The sequence below is a fragment of the Xenia sp. Carnegie-2017 genome, unplaced genomic scaffold (assembly GCF_021976095.1).
Source record: "Xenia sp. Carnegie-2017 unplaced genomic scaffold, XeniaSp_v1 HiC_scaffold_16, whole genome shotgun sequence".
In the NCBI taxonomy this organism is placed as follows: Eukaryota; Metazoa; Cnidaria; class Anthozoa; order Malacalcyonacea; family Xeniidae; genus Xenia; species Xenia sp. Carnegie-2017.
Window position 1 is genome coordinate 9,452,841 of NW_025813469.1, and position 20,589 is coordinate 9,473,429.

The following is a 20,589-nucleotide window of genomic DNA, read 5'->3' on the forward strand; positions in this document are numbered from 1 at the left end:
TAATTTCCAATTTACTAAGTTTACAGTTTTTACTTTTTAAAGCTTCACTAAGATGTTTAGCACCTTCTTCACCTATATTGTTTTTCCTAATTTCCAAATCACTAAGTTTACAATTTTCGCTTTTTAAAGCTTCACTAAGATGTTTTGATATATTACTAAAACGACAAGAGTTAATTTTCAAAGAAAATACATTGCATGCTGTTGCATTTGACAAATATTTTGACAATCTAACGACGCTATGATTATCAGGAAATTGGCATGAAAAAAACTTGACTTTTTTAATCGTCGGCATTCGGAAAGAAATTCAAAGAAGGCGTTTGAATGAAGAGGCGTGAAGGAAACGTTATCAATGGATATTGTTTCAGAGAAATTATTTGACTCGCAAGCTGATCTCATCTCATCGTCGTCATGTAATTCGTATAAGCATTTCATTCCAAGAAAACCAAGTACTTTATTACCCTCAGAGAAAAATAAATGTGAGATCCAACTTTCTAACCTGTAATTATAAAAAATATCGTATTGGGAAACTTTTAGGAGTTTAGTTTAAATTGTTCAGAAAAATAAAACACTTAAGAAAAGCATCTTGAAATAAGAAGTTTTTGTAAAACCACTATGGTAACAATAGCTAGCCATAATCTTTTAGTAGCAAATTAAAATAAATCACATAATGCACTTAACGTTTACCAAAGCCAAGTGCAAATTAATATCACATGAAAGTAAAAACTCCTTGCTGCTTGTCACAACAGCCAGTTCAGTTGCGTTGGCAGCGTGATAGTTAACTGCATGGGAGAGGTGAGAGGGGTCAAAATTCATTTAGGCATGTCTTGATTAATTAATTCGCCGAAAACTTCATTTAAAAAACAATTTATAATTGTATATCATGTATGTACTTATATGTGCCTCCTACCGTACGGAGCAAGTTTATAAGAAGCAAAATATTTGTAAATTTACTTAAACAGTAGAACCTGTATTAAGCGGCACCGTATTAAGCTGTCACTCTGTTAAGCGGTTATATGGCAAAGTCCCGTAAATTTTATGGTGTAAATACTATTAAAGTGACCTTTTATAAACGGTCACCTCTATTAAGCGGTTGCGGTCACCTTTTCCAATGTCGCAAACCTATTTTTTTATTGTTTGAAAGTGTATTAAACAGTCAGGTTAAGTAAATACACCCCATTATAAAATATATAATTAAATATTTTTGTTGGAACATATCACTTATATTGTATACATATCTTTATATTGTATTTATCTTCCGTAAGATGACTCAAAAGATCCAACAGTATTTTCTGTTTGTGTGGACAATTACACCAACAATTTAAAGTTTCATACGTCCCTTTGGCCATTGATAAGAAAACCTATGGCCACAAAAGGGATATACGCACGGAATATATAAGTTATAAACACCTTCTCTGTTTACACACGCTTGCCAATGATTATTTTTCAGTAGTTTGAGCCGTGACATTTTTATGTACACTTTTTTAAATTTCTAGTTCAAATTAAGAAAAAAAATGCTTTATATAGTATTGTTATTTGATATGTTAAGGAATAATACCGATAGGTCAACTTTAGTTTGTTAAATATTATACGTAGCCTGTCTGGTGCCATTCCTAAAAAACTATAATAAGCAGTCAACCTGTATAATACAGTGCGAAACGAGCACCTTTTTAATGGGGGAGAGGGGGTTAGGGCTGCTGGGGATGAAATTGCCCTGCAAGGACACAAGATGCCCTGCACATCATATGGAACAGTACTTATTCAATCATAAAATATTGGGTTGATTGAACAGATTTTCACTATATATTTCTGTAATACATGTTGTATTCTTGTGGCAAAACGCACTTTAGCGTATTATTAAATCTTTAATGGCATTTTTCGCATCTTTGCAGTTGCCCAATTTTTTAAATAACATATTTAAGTCAACATTGTCCGTTAGATCTTTTTCACATGCAAGAAGGATTAAGTCATTTAATCGCGTATCTTTCCTTGTGGATCGCAAGTAGTTTTTGACAATCTTAAGCTTGTTGAAACACCTTCATCTTTTGCCACGGACACTGAAGCGGTCAGCAATAGTTGATACGCCCTGCACACCGTTGGAACGACTTTTTTGTGTTTGAAAGCAAATAACGCAATGTCTTGAAGGGATTTGGGCTCTGATTTAATTTGTGACGACACAATATTATTGAAAATTTCCAACTCAGACAGCAGTATTTCTGCATCAACATCTTTTACCGCCGGTGGAAAAAGACTACACATTTCATTAACTGTTTCAGCCTTCGGCCTTTCTAGCGCCAGCTGTAAGCTCTCTCCAAGAGGTTTTATCTGGTGGATGCAAACTTTAATGTTATCGGTATACTCGGTAATAAGTGAGTCTAGAACAAAGTACATTTCCCTTCGGTAGAAATCTTTAAATGACATTTCTGTTGTTATTTCGGAATGCTCGCCAAATCGTTCGGGTGGCTTTCTTGATCGATGATGACGCACGTCTTGTTAATGTTCTGATTGTGGTGGCTTTGTGTGATGTAGGGTTGTAAGACGATTGGTCTAGTAGTCGGTCAGTGTGTGTTTGCTTGCGATAAACTGTTGTTCGTAGTTTTTGATTGTCATGTTTTGCCAAACAGTCAAGAAAAAGAAGAGTTCCGTTTTCTTCAACATCTTTGGTAAATTGTATGTAGCTGTTCTGTTTGTTGATGTGGGTGTGAAAGTCATCAATCTCGTCTGCATGTATTGCTGTGATTGTGTCATCTACGTAGCGGAACCAAAAAGGGTATATTACCAACCTGGACGATCTATATTTACAAACATGCAACGATACTCCTGGGTTCAAACCATTTACCTTAAAATGTCCGCCAAAACAAGAAGAATTTTATAAACGGAAAGTTTCCTTGATGCGTACCGTTTAATGTTCACCGTTTACCATTTTCCGTTCATACCATAGATATAGTAGGTCTAGATCGCTGACGAGCCGCCACATTGCGTGGCATTCATGATAAATCCAAGATGGCGCGGGAACCGGGCAAAATACATAGATGTACTCTAGGGCAATTGATGTTTTTTGCAATTAACTTTTTCTTATTGTTTTCAAACTCTTCCGATAAAGTTTTATTGGAAACAATCGTTATTGCAAGTGTTTTGAAGCCGTATTGGACAGTTATTATTAAAATACGGGAAAATATCACTTTCGAAATATTATGTAAATTGGTCGTTTGGTTGTCTCGAGTCGTTCGTCCACTAAAATAAACAGATTTTGTCAGCTTTAGCTCCCATACTGGTTTGTTGCGCATTGCAATATATCATATTGACAACTTATAGAAAGATGGGAAAATCAATCTGAACATTTATGACAAAAAGCAATTTATTTAGGAAGGTACTCCCATTGTACTCGTACTGATATGTGAGATTCATCCACAGTTTAGCAAGGCCATTCAACTTTAAATGAATGGAGAGAGGAGCAAGGAGATACAAAACACTGCAGCACTATTGTTTACTGACAAGATCTGAGAAAAGCTGTTAATGTTGGCAAACATAACTGAATGAAAACTTGCCTCATCTCACGTAATTGTATCCAGGAGGATTGGCTTTACTGATGAGATCTTACAGCTAAGTTGTTATGCGAAAGAGAAGAAAACATATGTTCAGTAGCTTTTTATATTACTGGTTATTGCAAAATATGACATAGTAACATTCAATTGCATAACTTAAGATACTGTTACAATACAATTTTTGGAGAGAGTTATAAAGCTCTATATAAAGTACTTATTTTTTACCAGAGCTAAGGTGTTTATTGGATTTATATATTATCTTATGAAATATTTGATATAGATATCATTGGTGGCATAGCCAGACTGAATATTTTACTGTTGCTATGTAAATTTCACTGCATCGTTGTTCATTTCGATAAAAATCTCTTGTTTTTACAGTCAGTGAAGACAGCAACATTAGGATAGCATGACCAAATAAAAATGCAGAGTATGGCCCAGATTATTATAAGATGTAGCTGTGAATAAAATATATGTGACTTATATGCTCAATATACTTTGTTATAGTATATATATTTTATTATGCTATAGCTACAACACCATCCTTGACACCAGTTGTATCTAAACTGAGGAAGTTATTCTTATTAAATAAATCCAATTATTATTATTATCATGTTACTATTATTATTTCTTTTTCTTCTACAATGCCATTTCAATTTTATGAATAAGAATGTCTAATTAGAATCACATTGTTAACATACAACTAATAACTTGTGAGAGATAAACTGTATCATACTGCTCAGTTGGTTCATTTTATGACACCTATGTACAAAGATAAGTAAAGAAGATAAAAACTTAGGGATATTTCACCATTCAATTCATGAAATTTTGTGTAAAGAAAATTGCCATACAGTTACAGTTTTCAGTTACTTACATGTGTACAGTAAAATATTTGTACACCAGTTTTCCAAACTCTACTCCGAGAGAATAGTTTGTAAAGAAGCGCCATCTAAGCGACAAAAGCTGACAAAACTCATCCTTTTTGGAAACGATTAAGACTCTGTCTGTTAAGTGTCAACAAATATTTGAAGAATGAAAGAACGAATAGCATCTTGAAGAGAAATTTATGTAAAAAATTATGAAGATTAATTTTCTCATCTTTTTGTATGTATTCAATATGATGTATTTCAACGTGGACGAGCCAGTATGGGAGCTAAAGCAGACGAAATCCGTTTTTTTGGTAGACAAACACCTCGAGACAACCAAACGACCAATTTACACAACACTTCGCAAGCGATATTTTCGCACGTATTCCAATAGTAATTGTCCAATATGGCTTCAAAACATTATTAATAACGCTTTGTTTCCAATAAAACTTGATTGGAGGAGTTTGAAAACGCTAAAACGAAGTAAACTGCAAAAAACAACAATTGCCTAATAGTAGCCCCAAGTTTTTTGCCCGGTTCCCGCGCCATCTTGGATTTGACAAGAATATCACGCTGCCGTCTTATAAGTCTTATATTACGTCACTTTCGTCAGCGATTAAGACCTACTATATCTATGGTTCTTACCCATGAAGTGCAAATCCAGCTTATATTAAAACTGAACTATATTTTCAAATAATGTGGATAACTTTTCGCACGTATTCTATTGTTTAGTTTTGTAATTACCTCTGCAAACTCAATCGTTGCCCTGCAACGTTAACATTTTGGGGGGATTAGTCTCCCTCCATACTCCCCTTAAATTTCGTCCCTGTCTGTATTAAACGGTCACACGAGAAATCCCCATATTTGACAGCTTAAATCAGGTTCTACTGTATATAGACATAAAGGAGATTATTTGTCATGTAAAATTATAGCTACTTTTTATCTGGATCGTTTTTGCAGGCAACTCTATGCACACAAAACTTTTTACGACGTTTGTCTCTCTTTCAAAACTCTCTTCTATTAAAAACTCATTTTCAAAACATGTGTCTTTAACCTACAGATTTGGCAAAAAGTACCCCCCCCCGTATGTAAAATTATCGATTTAGGTTTTAGTTTGGGTCTCTTTATTCTCAGAGAAATGATGACGAATATATGAAACAAAAACGTACTGTTAATAATCGTGAACAATAATTTTAATCTCACATTCAAACTCAACTGAAAGAGCAATAACATAATAACATAACAGCAACCATATTGTTGATGTCATGCCATTGTTGATTCGGAAGTTTGTAAATTGCAATTACGATGTTGAATGTTTAGCATACTGGCAGCACCACCAACATGTTTTCACAAAAGATTAATGCTAGCATAATGCACAAGCCTAGTTTTCATATAGTTGGAATTTTTGTTACTAAATGGGATTTATACCCTAAAGTACAAAGATTCTTCCCTGTTCTCAATTTAAAAAAAAACACGTACATGCGTTAGCCTACTGTAGTTAGTGTTCTTAATGGCAATATTTAGTCGACGATTTTTTTTCATGCACAAAGAAAACTGCTCAATTTGTTTATTGATTAAATCGTTATTTATTTTAAAATACAATTATCCACTACGAACATTATGATTTTGTTGACAAAAAACTGTGCTAATTTTTTCTTTTTTAAAGCTTTACTCCATATTGACGTTGAAACTCAAAATTTTCCTGGAAAGTATGTTCCCAGAACCTCCAAGATGGCTAAAGCTTCTGGCGCTTCTTGAATTACGTTTCAAAAGTCCTAGATCAGTCCCTGCTGCGTAGCAAATAACACTGTGCAACACTCAAAAAAGTACAGAAAATCTGTGGTCATTTTTATATGCACAATAATATGAGAAATTCATGTCTGGCCTTCGTTTTGTTGAATTAGGCATAGATTTTTCAAAATTTGCCATTACTGAAATTCACGACTGTGAATTTCAAAATTCACAATTAATATTTTAATCTATGCCTAAACAGAGTTTTGGATTCACCCGTGTATGGGATGCACATATATTTATGATATTGCTCAAAATAAATGTGGGATAGTATAGTAAAGGCAAGTAGGGAGGGGAGGGTTGTTAGACAAAAGGGACAGTAGGGAGTGGAGGGTGGGTAGACAAAGCATGACAACACATCAGCCATATTTGTTTTCACTTGCGATGTATATGTTGTTTGGTTTTAATCTGTTTTATTTAATGTTATTATGGCTCTTTTCATATGCTTTAGTACGTTTATTTCAGTAATGGCGTCAAAAATGGGATACTGACGACTTTGCAGTCCATAAAGTCTATTAAAATGCTTTTATTTTATTAAATTTTGATTTTTAAACACGTAGGTAGTTTAATTAAAAAAATTTAGTCTGTGAAAATATATAATAAATGATGTTCTGCACTTTTCATTTTTTTAAATTCAATATAAGTCAGAAAAATGTAAAATATTAATTGTCAAGGTTTTTTTTAATTTTTTATAGCTCAGAACCTTATTTGATAATTGTCTTTATTCTTTAGATTTTGGCTTTGACGATGACTTCAAGACAGTGCAAAAATGATCCAAGCAAATTCTGCTACATATGTGGCGAATTAACGTTTGCTAAAGAAAGGCGCAGCATTACCAGGAATATCAAGAAATTGTACAAGGCGTACTTTCATTTTGATATGGGAGACCAAGACAAGCCATGGGCTCCTCATGCCTGTTGCCTTACATGTGTGAAAACATTGAGCGCATGGTATGCAAAAAAGAATGTTCACATGAAGTTTGGTGTGCCAATGATTTGGCGAGAGCAGAAAGATCATTCTAATGATTGCTATTTTTGTCAGCAAGATTATACGGGCTGTACAACAGCGAAAAAAAAGAAACACATTGTTTACCCAAATTTGCAATCAGCAATACGCCCAGTTGAGCACTCAAAAGAATTACCTGTACCAAAACCCCCTGATCAGGAAATGTGGAGTTCAAGCAGTGGGGATGAACATTACAGTGATGAATCAGTAGAATTTTCTAATTCAGAAAGCAATAATAAACCAATACTATTTTCTCAAGACGCTCTAAATGACTTATGCAGAGATCTTTATTTAACCAAAGACAAAAGTGAACTTCTTGCATCAAGGCTTAAAGAACGAAATCTTCTTAGAAAAGGTGTGAAAATAACATTATACAGAAAACGTGCACAAAACTTGCATTTTTTTGTTCACTTTGAAAGATGATTTATGTTTCTGCAATGACATTATTGAACTTTTTGAACAACTGGAAATACCATATGATAACACCAACTGGCGACTTTTCTTAGATGCATCCAAGGAAAGTATAAAAGCTGTTTTGCTTCACAATGGGAACACCCTGCCACCTGTTCCTATAGCTTACAGCACAACCATGAAAGAATCATATGAAAATTTAAAAACTATTTTAACAAGCATAAAGTATGAAGTCCATAAATGGCATGTTTGTGCAGATTTCAAGGTTATAGCCATGCTCACTGGCCTTCAGCCAGGCTATACTAAATTTTGTTGCTTCTTGTGCTTGTGGGACTCTAGAGCAAGAGCTGAACACTATGTACGCAAACACTGGCCCGCTAGAGATGAAATTGAGCAGGGAAAACATAACATCAAACACAAACCACTTCCGCAAAGTGATAGAATCCATTTACCACCTTTGCATATTAAGCTCGGTTTGTTCAAGCAGTTTGTGAAAGCACTAGACAAGGATTCCTTGGCATTTGCATATCTTGCAGAAAAGTTTCCTTCATTAAGTCAAGCTAAAATAAAAGAAGGTATCTTCGTAGGTCCCCAAATTCGAAAAATTGTTCTTGATGAAATTTTTGACACACATCTCACGAGAAAAGAAAAATGTGCCTTTGAGTCATTCAAGAAAGTTTGTGATAACTTCCTGGGAAAACATCGTTCAGAAGACTATGTGCAAGTTGTGAATGATCTACTGCGTCATTTTCATGATATGGGATGTAACATGTCTCTAAAAGTTCATGTGCTCCACTCTCATTTGGATTTTTGCTGAGAATCTTGGCCATGTGAGTGATGAACATGGCGAAAGGTTCCATCAAGATATTTCATTAATAGAAAAACGTTTTAAAGGAAAATGGAACACTGGTATGTTGGCAGACTACTGCTGGAATTTAAAAAAGGATGATGACACTCTACACAAGAGAGTTAAGAGGACAAATGTTGTTTAAACTGGTGATTTCGTTGTTTTATATATATATATGTTTTTTTAATATATAATATTACAGTACATGAAAATGGCACCTAATCCAGAGAAATAAATGTCAGATTTGGAATCAGCATACTTTTCTTACACCGAAACAGGTCTTATATGTCTTGTACTTTTTTTTCACTTCAATTTTGTTGCACAGTGTAATTTCTATCTGCTGATTAGAATAATTAAATTTGTTGCCAATTGCTATTGCCGATTAGCGTTAATTCCCACATCATTTGTTTTACGTCAGTGATTGCTTTTTCTGTGATTAACTTACAAATACAACTGTATGGGAACAAAGATTTACACACTGAAAAATTGAGTTTTTTTTGTGAATATGTATGAGATGCTCAATAACATGCTAGGTTTAAAGAAAGTGCTATTGACATACTCATTAATATACGAGGTTTGAGTAACACGTTTGTAAATGAAGATCGTCCAGATTAGTAGAGTTCTGAGAAGACTGTTGGTACTGATGTAGGCCGACCTTTCGACAACCTTACCGGTAGTCATCTTCAGTGTCAAGTAAGGAGTAAACGTCCGGATAGCCTTATTTGTTATCTTTTTCTTACGCCATCATATTGTGTGTACAGAAAATGTGTGGATTTGTGGGTTTCAATTGTGTATTTCATTTGCGTTTGTGTATTTTATTTTGTGTTCATGCATTTTTATTTTGCGCTTTTGTATTGGATTTGCGCTTGTGTATTTGAATTTGTAAGTATTTCGCTACCAAATTAAGAAATTTATAGTTTGAACTGCATAAATTAGTTTAAAAAATTAAAGTCTACGAGAATTAAAACATATTTTCATATGCAGGTATTTCAAATACTTAAAAATAAATATCATACCTGTTTGTAACAACACTGATGTCTTTCATCTTTTCACTTTTTTTTGTATCTCCGACTAAACCAGCAATAAACTCTATGACCATGTACCATTTTGGATCTTCGTGATAATCGTCTAAAAACTTTCCAATGTTTTGCCAATCGTCAACAATACACCATGCAGCAAAGAACTCTTGAAGAGTCAAATGTATGAAACAATAAAGATTGCGTCGCTTGTCTTGTATCTGATGAAAGAAGCCGCAATTAACCAATTGAGGTGACTGTGAGAGATTCGAGTCTTTAAAAATCCAACTACCTTTCTCAATACCCTTTTTCGCAAGGCTTTTAATAACATGCAAGTCTTTCTCAAGTTCCTTTGGCAAGTCATCGTCAAGATAATCCTTTGGCAAAGATTTACCTCTAAAACGAGGATGGTGTCTCCAAAACAAAATTTTTACTGCTCTTTTGTACAATTCAGTTGTAGTCTTTGGAATATCCTCTGCATTATTTACAAAGCATTCCTTCAGGGTCAAACAGACAATGTAAGTGTTGACGGGAATATAACACAGGCTACGAAGTTCAATAGAATTATCAATACAGTTTAAAATCAGCTCAGTAGTTTCATTGTCTTCACTATTAAACTTTTGGACATATTCTTTAATCTGATCTTCAAAGAACCCCAAGATCTCTACTTTCCTGTCAAACTTAAGAAGATCAAAAGCGCGTTCAGCGGTGGGTCGTGATGTTACAAGAACAGTTACATCTTGCAGAAATTTATGACTAACCAACATACTTAATAATTTGAACGCTGGCATCTCAGCAGCAGCATCTACTGGTCCATCAGTATTTAGAAATTCGTCAAAAGGTAGCTCATCAAGACCGTCAATGATAAGGACAGTTTTTTCTGGATATAAAAGAATAAAATTGTAGGATTGTAAGAAATGTTGATCTGACAATCCATCACAGTATTTTAACATGTTTTTCAAGCTAATGTCAACACTGTCAAGGGCACGGCATCGCAATAAAAGAACAAGTTTATCATTCCAAAATTGATTTGTAGTATTTTTCCATTCATACATAAGTTTTTTTGTCAACATAGTTTTACCAATTCCTGGCCTTCCGACGACTAAAATTGATCTTGGATACGGTTGACTTTGTGCACGAATTGGCATGAAAATTTCGGTCCCTTTTTTCAGTTTTTTAGCATCGTCTGTAATTTGGAGATGACAATCAAATATTTCATGTCTGTCAAAAACTTTAGGGTAAGCATTTTTTGTTTCTCGTTCCGTTTGTATTATGACGTTGACATAAATATCGTCAAGATTCTTCCAACACATTTCTTTATCACCAAAATCGTCATGTATTTCAAATAATGTGTTTCTGGAGTCAAAATTTTTTTTAATTTTTGCCAACCATTTTCGAAATCTTTCATGTTTTTGCAGCAAGTAAACAGAACAAAATTCTCTATCTGTTGTAAAAAACTTGTCATCGATAGCCAAATACGTCAACCAACACAGCTCTAAAGTTGTCAGCATCATTATAATGACGTCAACAGATGCAACAGTTTGAATCAACAATTCACTTTTATCACCGTTTGGATTTTTACAGTGAAACAAAGTGATGTTGTATGAGATAGGAATGTTGTAAGTTGACAAGAATGTTTCTTTCATTGTTGGATGCCACGAACAGGAGTAGTCAACGGGAAATTGGGCTGAGAAAAGTATTCCAACAAATACAGACAAAATAATAAAGCGAACAACCAAATAAACGACCCAAATGTAAAACGTGGTAAAACGATGAGTGTCTTCACCATTTCCCGTATATCGAGGTTCATTTTCGTCATCACTTCTTTTCGTTGGACTGAAGTGATCAAAATGTTCGACTCGACGCTTCACGTAATACGCATAAACAATACTCCAAATTAAAACAATGCCAAAATTTAAACACACTAAAAGTAAACTGAAATACTGAAAGGTTAACCCATCTTTGTATTGTCTGAAACAACTTGATTCAACGTTTTTCACGAGAAAATTTTTCTTGGAATTTGATACTTTATCATTATAACAATGAAACGATGTATCACCATATAAAGTTATTGAAAAACCAGAAACGACTATGCCAATTATACTAAAGACAAGGATTGTTATTCTTCCATACCAATTAAAACTTTTCCATGGTAAGTTTTCAAGACATTTTTCCATTATGGAATCTACAAAAATTATATTCAACAGATCATTTGTTTTGTTCCTAAAATTTGTCACAACACAAATTTTTAAAATGAGGTGAATTCAGGGGCTGTGGGAGCTTTCGACAATTGAGGGTGTCTAAATTTTTTGATCATGTTTACTACGAATAACAACAGTTTTTGTCGATTTTAACAACAATTTTTCATAGCTTTTTTATACTAAACAAAAGAATTGTTTGGTTTGATCGCTTGTTTAACTGCGCCATGTTTATTTTGTTTCCGAATGACTTGAAAAAATCAAGGAAAGTTTCTAGTTCCTTTAAATTATTGTACAAGTTTTAGGAATAATCTTGTTTTTGCAATAGTTGAAAATTGAAACCAATGATCACAGCCTTATAGAGTATAGATACAATGCATAAAATTCTGCAGTAGTATAATCTTTTTTGTAAACGGGTAAGCCACAATCCCACTATTTTTTGGTTTGATTTCTATTGACGGATTACCTCTTTGCTTTTTCGACTTAAAATCCCTTCCTACACTCAACAGCAGAGGGAAACAACATCAGTGGCGTGCGGTCATGCAAGCGTAGGCAAGCGCCGCTTGCCTAAGCATTTTACCGAACAAAAATTTTTTGGATCAATCTCTGAGCAAAATCAGTTTAAATTTTTCTGTTAAAAAACAATGTCAATGTAATCTTTTGTCTAAATTGTCTTTACAGTTGAAATGCTTGCTATTTATACGCGATTTACTGTCGTGGTTTTCGGTTTCACTTTGCTACACTTGTAAGATGAGTCAAGTGTATTAAATTAAGTGGATTAAATTAATTATTTATTAACCAAGGCAAGCGCGCTTGCCTTCGGAGCTCAATTTGAACATTTGCGCATGCGTTAATCTAGATTTGGAGGCTTCTTATTCGAGGAATATCGAGAAGGCAAGCGGCGCTTCTAAGGGCGCCGCTTGATAGCGATTGGTCAACAGTCTTGTACGCTCGCAATTTTAAACACATATCAGCGCACGAATAATATTCGTATATTCAACACATTGGACATCCGAATTATTCACGCCGTTAATGTTATCGTTTATTAAAAGATGACTGAGAGCGAAAGGTAATGTTCTGATTTCTAATTCAAAGTAGTAGTAGATTTCTAATTTATGTATGTAGAAGATATTATCTGTAGCATGTTATACTTTAGCGTTATATAAGTCTTAAGTATGAGCTCTGAACGTGATTTCAATGTACTAGAACGCTATTAAATTTTGTGATTATTTTATTCACTAGCAAAGAAGTTATTTACAACAGTCGTGAGTATTCTATATGTTAGAATTTATTTACAGGCTTTTTATATATTTTGATAAACAAGGTGCAGTTATTACACAGCGGATAATGTACTTGAAATTTGAGTAGTTTTACGTAATTATAAAGTTAAGTGCGTAAGTTTAAGTAGCGCGTTTGAGTAAGTGTAGGATTGGCTATTTCTTCTATTGCTAATACATGAATCTAGATGAGTAATGTACGCACGTTATGTACGTCACTACAAGATATCATGTAACTGATGTAAGGTATAAATAAGATTGATGTTCCTATAAAATATATAGCATAGGAATTTTCATCCTTTTATGTTCTACTTCTACAATTCGGTATTTTCACGACACCTGTACAACATGACTGAATGCATTGTGGAATCACTGTTATCCCGCTCATTTGGATTGAGACCTTTTCCGAGAAACGAGAGATCGTCGAAGGTGGCCGTCCCACTCCTGAGTTGCAAGGACTACATACAACATCCAAGCGAAGTGGTAAAGTCTTTATTCGAAGTTTTCAGACGTCAAATTACGACAAGTACAAATGGCTGGCTGGCTCCTCAAAATTGAATAAGTTATTTTGCTGGCCGTGTCTTTTGTTCAACTCAACAGACAAGACAGTCTGGTGCAAGAAGGGATACGATGATTTGGCCAACCTGTGTAATGCCGTCAACAGACACGAGAAAACGAAGACACACTTGTCCAGTTGCCTAATGAATGCCAGTTTTGGGCGTACACGCATCGACATGCAGCTAGACGAACAGGCCCGTCAACACATCTCAGCTCACAACTTGATGGTGCACAAGAATAGAGAAGTACTTCGCCGTTTCATTGATGTTGTTTGCTTTCTTGGCAAACAGGAACTTTCTTTCAGAGGTCGGGTGGAGCTGGAGGAGTCTGCCAACAGGGGCAATTACGTCGAATTGATAAAACTGCTAAGTGCATATGACCCCACGCTTGAACAGCATCTTCATACAGCAACCGTGTTTTCTGGACTTTCTAATCGTATCCAGAACGATTTGATTGTTGCTGTCAAGGACGTTATGTTGAAAGCAATAAAAGATGAAGTGATGAGGAGCCCATTTGTCGCTATTTCCCTGGATGAAACCTCCGACGTTAAGACCTTATCGCAGCTAACAACTATAGTTCGCTATGTCAACCCAGATGGTAAAGCTGTGGAGCGCTTTCTTGGATTTACCGATGTAAGTGAGGATAGAACTGCGGCTAGACTGAAACAAGAAGTCGGTAAAACCCTGAACGAGTACGGATGCGGCGAAAACTGATTGCCCAAACGTATGACGGTGCGAGTGTGATGTCAGGAGAACTGTCCGGTTTGCAAACACGAGTAAGAGAAGACTATCCACATGCTCTTTTATCCACTGTTGCGGACACGCATTAAATTTGGTCCTTGTTCAAGCTGTCTCGTCAACTAAAGAGTGTCGTATATTTTTTAAAACCGTCACTGGTCTTTCATCCTTTTTTCACGCCTCGTCCAAGAGAACATACCTGTTGGACACAGTTGTCGGCAGACGCATTCCCACTGGAACAGCTGTTCGATGGCACTATCAGAGCAGGTTAATCCATGCTGTACTGGAGACAAGAGCAAAGCTGCTCGAAGTTTTCGAATACATCATCGAAAATGATGACGAGTTTGACGGTACGACGTTAAACGAAGCGAGGGGCTACCGACAAGTTCTTGCAGATTTCCAGTTTGTGTTCTGCCTTAAAATATTTTCAGAAATATTTGGTCTTACGGATGTTTTGTATAATATCATTCAGAGTAAGCAGTTCGATATTGTCTTCTGTGTCACGAAAGTTCGCGAGACGAAAGATAAGATTCAAGAACAACGAACAAAATTCGTAGATTATTGGAATTTTACGTCAAGTATCGTCAAAGTAGCACTGAAACGCGGGCAAAGTGAAGAGGATGTAAAGGCGTCCTTCCGTCAAATGTTTTTCTGTGTAGTCGATACCATTGTCGTGCAGATTGACTCTAGATTCGAAAGTCTTAACAGCAGAGCATTCGTTTCTTTGTTGGATCATTCAAAGCACGAATTGTACAGCCGGAATTTTCCCGAACGAGAGCTGCAATCGTTGCAAGATTCATATGGAACATTCTTTAATCTTCAAGCACTAAAAGTGAACTAATCGTTGTATACGCATCTGCCGAGCTCAAATCGAAACCTGTTTTGATATGATATCAAAATAATCGAACTTGACTTGAAAGCCTGTTTTCCAGAGGTGTACCGATTGTGTCAGCTCATTCTTACTATGCCAAGTACGTCCTCCTCTGCAGAAAGATCATTTTCGGCTCTCAAGCCTATCAAAACGTATCTTCGCAGTACACAAGGGCAAGAGCGACTTTCTGCATTGGCTACAGTTTCAATCGAGAAGGAGATGTTGGTAAGTTTGCAGGGGAAGCCACGATTCTATGAGGACGTTATAAAGGAGTTTTGCGCAAAGGAAAGACGGATGGAATTTACATTTAAGTAAATCTGCTGTAGGATTTTGGACTATTTCGTTCTGTTACTTCTTCACTACAATAGAAATGCACGCGTAGCCATTTACTTAAAACGACTTTATATCACAATACCACATGTAATACTTTTCAAACGTAATTGTGATATATACTCTATAAAAGTTTTTGAATTTTTTAGATTTTTGCAATACTGTTTCAGTCATGACAGATACATTTTTTCGACAAAGTACTCCCAGAAATCGCGGGAAATGCGCTCCAGTAGCCTTCAAAATCCAAAAATTTTCTGGGGGAGCATGCCCCCAGAACCCCTAGATAGCTTCGCGGCATGCCGCGAACCTCACCCCCAGCGCTTGCCTATTAAATTCGGTCACCGCACGCCACTGAACAACATTGCAACAATCTTCCATTTCTAACAAGTTGAGACAGCTTTGCTTAAGGAGAATGAGTTCTTTTAGAAAATGTAATTTGTTTAAGCCATGGTATATATTTCGAGTTCAGTTACGTAGATAAACATCCTCAAGTGAGTTTATCGAAGACTAGAACAAAATATCATAAGTTTATGTTTTACCAAGATTACGTAAACGTTCTTAAAATTACCACTGCTTTACAGATAAACTGCTTTGCAAAAGAGCAATCACATTCGAATGGTAGTTGAACTTCTCAGTCAAAAGTTTCAAGAGTTACAAAGATCTGAAAACTATGGAAGTCAACATAAATCTTGGGCAGGTAATGAAAACTCTTTAGAAATGCTGAGTGAGGAAGATCGATGGATCAATTTCACTCATCGTGCATTGAATGTTATCAATCGAGAACACGTGCCCCAACAGACGTTATAGTTGCGCCTTTGGTGGCATGGAATATCAGAACCCTTTAATTTTGTAAAGTGTTTATTAAAAAAAATTGGAATCCAATTTTGTTTGATTACTGTCTACAGTACACTTGAGTGAAGAATAGCAAATTTTTATATGGTGATAAAGAATAACCTACTAGGCCTCTGTTGATACCCCTTTACTGACGATTCCATCAAAGTTAACCTGGTCTTCCATTCAAATTTCTCGCTTAAAATAAAACTTTTGGCTGATTGGAATTTGTAGTGGAACATAAAGACGGAAGTTAATTCAAATTTAATAATTTAAGAAGTTGTTTTTGAATGTTTAAGGTTGCATGCCTTCAACATGTCCTCTATCTCTGTCACTGCCTGTTTGACAGCGTCGAAGAATGGCTAGAACTAATCGTCGAAATAATGGCCGGATTGGTAACCAAAAAAGCAACTTCCTGATGAATGCGAGCTTGCTAGTCGTTGAGGTCGTTTGGAGGACTCGTATGAACTTTGGATTTCAAGCGCCCCCATAGGAAAGTCAAAACGTGTAAGGTCAGGCAATCGAAAGTTGAAAGCTTGAAGGTTTCCAGCTGGAGCATATACTCGGAGGTTTCTTGAATCGATTTGTCCGTTCATACAGAATCTAGCTTCATCACCAACAAAAACATTGCGAATGAGATTTTCATTTCTTCTCCATCGTTCTGTCAACCACTTTGCGAAATTTTACAGTCTTTGAAAGTTGTGTGGTAAATATTCATGCCGCACATGTATCCTATATGGATGTAGCAGCAAATCAGAAAATTCTGTTAAAAGTACCGGATAGTGATCCAACTCAGTTACATCTAGCAATTTTACAGAGCAGGGTCAAAGCGAGCCCGATTTCTCACTAATTTAATATCTCGGCAGATCTTCCGGTCCTGCGTCTGCCAGAATTCCCCTTGTTACGATTTAGGGTTGTTCCATTTTGCTCAAACTTTCAAACGCTGAACCAGATGGAAGTGATCTCCTGTTTTTTAACATTTTTTGATTATGTTGGCAGTAGCTGTAAGCTAATGAATAGATAAACCAGGTAATTGCTTTGACAAATATAAAATTTTCTTGATAATATACTTTGCTTTCAGTTGTATATGACTGAGGCTTGATGAGCATGTTGATAAAAAAAGGGGATTTTTTTTATTAAGGAGAAACGCGATCTTTACCACTTATTACACAGATAAGCACTTTGTCAAAACTACTTATAAGTTATAACTGCTTATAAGCACTTGCTCAATGCTCAGGTCTCGTGATTCGCATTAACACGTTCATTTACATACAGTTATATGTTGTGGTAAAAGCACAGAACAGACATCTTAACAGAATGCTCACTGAAATACTGAAAGGTTAACCCATCTTTGTATTGTCTGATTGATTCAACGTTTTCACGAGAAAATTTTTGATTTGATACTTTATCAATATGAAACGATGTATCACCATAAAGTTATTGAAAACCAGAAACGACTATGCCAATTATACTAAAGACAAGGATTGTTATTCTTCCATACCAATTAAAACTTTTCCATGGTACGTTTTCAAGACATTTTTCCATTATGGAATCTACATGGAATAACAATCCTTGTCTTTAGTATAATTGGCATAGTCGTTTCTGGTTTTTCAATAACTTTATATGGTGATACATCGTTTCATTGTTATAATGATAAAGTATCAAATTCCAAGAAAAATTTTCTCGTGAAAAACGTTGAATCAAGTTGTTTCAGACAATACAAAGATGGATTAACCTTTCAGTATTTCAGTTAGCATTCTGTTAAGATGTCTGTTCTGTGCTTTTACCACAACATATAACTGTATGTAAATGAACGTGCTCATGCGAATCACGAGACCTGAGCATTGAGCAAGTGCTTATAAGCAGTTATAACTTATAAGTAGTTTTGACAAAGTGCTTATCTGTGTAATAAGTGGTAAAGATCACGTTTCTCCTTAATAAAAAAATCCCCTTTTTTTTATCAACATGCTCATCAAGCCTCAGTCATATACAATTGCTCAGGTCTCGTGATTCGCATGAACACGTTCATTTACATACAGTCATATGTTGTTGTAAAAGCACAGAACAGACATCTTAACAGAATGCTCACTGAAAGACAAAATCGTGGTATATTTTTTCACTAGGTATGCGTGTCTTCATGCAAGATACTCCCAATAAGTATCGAATAGTATTGCACGAAAATGTTGTTTTACTAATAATTCATGTTGAAAGCAAAAGTTTGCCGAAATTTTTACCTCGAAAAGTCATCTTGGGAAGGAGATAAGGGACCGAGCTTTTGCAGTTGAAAACGATGTATTTGTAAAAACATCTATATTTTCCATTGCAATCTTCCTGAAGTATCATGCTGGAGGGCGTGTCTGCTTAGAATTTTTTTTCAGAAAAGTGGAGGACACGAACATTAAATGTTCCGACAAAAGTAGACCTTCTGCTAAGATATCTATTCTGTGGTAAAAGCATCAGTCAAGATTGAATTTTGTTGCAAATTATGTTAAAGTTGTGTTGGGCTCAATTATTTATTCGTGTACGTCGGAGACGATAGAGAACAATACAGAAAACATGGGTGGAACGGAAGTAGAGAGAGGAGATAACGGGAGCGAGAATGTCGAGAGAGGCGAGATATTTTGGGAGTGAGAATAAAATTGTTTAAGAAATTCAAATTTGTGATTGTAATTATTCTTCGTGTTCCAAAGACATTGGGACGGAGGTCAATTTTCGGAATACGTAGCACCTACCGACGAAGAATTGTTGTTGTGATATATTGTGAAAAATTCGTACTAGATTTTACGCGTCCCATAAACATGGCTAACGACGAAGCAAAACTCAATATAAAATTAACTCAACTGAAGTTATCTGCTCAAAGAACAGCTAAAATATTAGATTCGGGAAAGTGAGAGACTATCGAACGACAACTGAACGCACTCAAAACAACTATAAACGAAGCTGACAATTTTAAAAGAGCTGTAGAAGCAGCGAAAATCGAACGAAAAGACGACCTAGAAGAAATCGTAGATTAGAACGCGGAAATAGAAACAAAAATAAGTGAGGCCGAAGACGAAATAAACAAGCTACAACAATGGTTAAACAACAGGAAATTAGAAGAGAAAAATGACGCTCGCTAGGAGCAACTTAAATTTGAAGTGCAGCTTCAAGAAACAAAGGCTCAAGTAAATGCAAAAATTCAAAATTCAAAGTCTGAGGACTCAAAAAGAAGTGATGAAGGTACGTCGGTGCGATTACCAAAAATAAATATTACGAAAGTTGAGGGGGATTACATGGATTGGCCCAAATTTTGGGGCAATTTACGGAGACTGTGGAAAAGTCTAATATAGCTGCCATCAACAAATTCACATATCTGTGTGGATTCCTTGGGCCCTAAGTTAAGCGACGAGTAGAATCATTAGCGTTTACCACCGAAGGATGCAATGGTCTCGTGATTCGCATTAACACGTTCATTTACATACAGTTATATGTTGTGGTAAAAGCACAGAACAGACATCTTAACAGAATGCTCACTGAAATACTGGAAGGTTAACCCATCTTTGTATTGTCTGAAACAACTTGATTAAACGTTTTTCACGAGAAAATTTTTCTTGGAATTTGATACTTTATCATTATAACAATGAAACGATGTATCACCATATAAAGTTATTGAAAAACCAGAAACGACTATGCCAATTATACTAAAGACAAGGATTGTTATTCTTCCATACCAATTAAAACTTTTCCATGGTACGTTTTCAAGACATTTTTCCATTATGGAATCTACATGGAATAACAGTAGCCTTCAAAATCCAAAAATTTTCTGGGGGAGCATGCCCCCAGAACCCCTATATAGCTTCGCGGCATGCCGCAAACCTCACCTCCAGCGCTTGCCTATTAAATTCGGTCACCGCACGCCACTGTTCCATACATAGATTTCTTAAAAGTTATTCAATATTATATTTGCAAATATGGAAAATCAGCACAATAACCTTTCGCTCGATATGCGCTAGAAATTTGCAATTGGACAATTGCAAAAGACTTTTTTTTAAAAAAAGAAAGAACGCAGATTGTGTCTTTTTTCAAAATTTTAAATACAAAGAACTGCAATACAGGTTTCTATAAGTCATTAGCATTTTAACGTTTTCCACAGTCAAAAATAATACGTGTAAATGTTTAATGCCTTTACCAACGGACGTTGCCTCACCCGCAAATACACTTTCAAAAGAAATACACCTTCCAAGGTTCATTGTTCTAGCACAGAAAAACATCTAACAGAAGACCCACTTGGCTAAAATTGTGGCGTATTTTTTTCACCACGAACGCGTGACTT

General features: G+C 35.5%; 2 protein-coding genes across 2 annotated transcripts; one reads left to right on the forward strand and one right to left on the reverse strand.

Annotated features, from left to right (window-relative positions):
• Positions 1 to 15: 15 nt before the first annotated feature.
• On the reverse strand, positions 16 to 11,660 carry LOC124436739 (NACHT, LRR and PYD domains-containing protein 12-like). Its single transcript, XM_046986702.1, has 2 exons — positions 9,476 to 11,660; positions 16 to 496 (listed from the first exon to the last, which is right to left on the reverse strand). The coding sequence occupies exons 1-2, from the start codon at positions 11,650 to 11,652 to the stop codon at positions 178 to 180; spliced, it is 2,496 nt and encodes an 831-aa protein (XP_046842658.1). The 5' UTR covers positions 11,653 to 11,660; the 3' UTR covers positions 16 to 177.
• A 1,646-nt stretch (positions 11,661 to 13,306) lies between these two features.
• Positions 13,307 to 15,086, forward strand: LOC124436018. Its single transcript, XM_046985941.1, has 2 exons — positions 13,307 to 14,183; positions 14,356 to 15,086. The coding sequence occupies exons 1-2, from the start codon at positions 13,307 to 13,309 to the stop codon at positions 15,084 to 15,086; spliced, it is 1,608 nt and encodes a 535-aa protein (XP_046841897.1).
• The last annotated feature ends 5,503 nt before the right edge of the window (positions 15,087 to 20,589 follow it).

Coding starts and splice junctions, on each gene's coding strand:
- LOC124436739 (XM_046986702.1), bottom strand. CDS start 11,652: ATGGAAAAATGTCTTGAAAACTTACCATGGAAAAGTTTTAATTGGTAT. Junction 497..9,475: donor ATCAGTGTTGTTACAAACAG/GTATGATATTTA, acceptor TTATAATTACAG/GTTAGAAAGTTGGATCTCAC.
- LOC124436018 (XM_046985941.1), top strand. CDS start 13,307: ATGCATTGTGGAATCACTGTTATCCCGCTCATTTGGATTGAGACCTTT. Junction 14,184..14,355: donor TAGACTGAAACAAGAAGTCG/GTAAAACCCTGA, acceptor TCCTTGTTCAAG/CTGTCTCGTCAACTAAAGAG.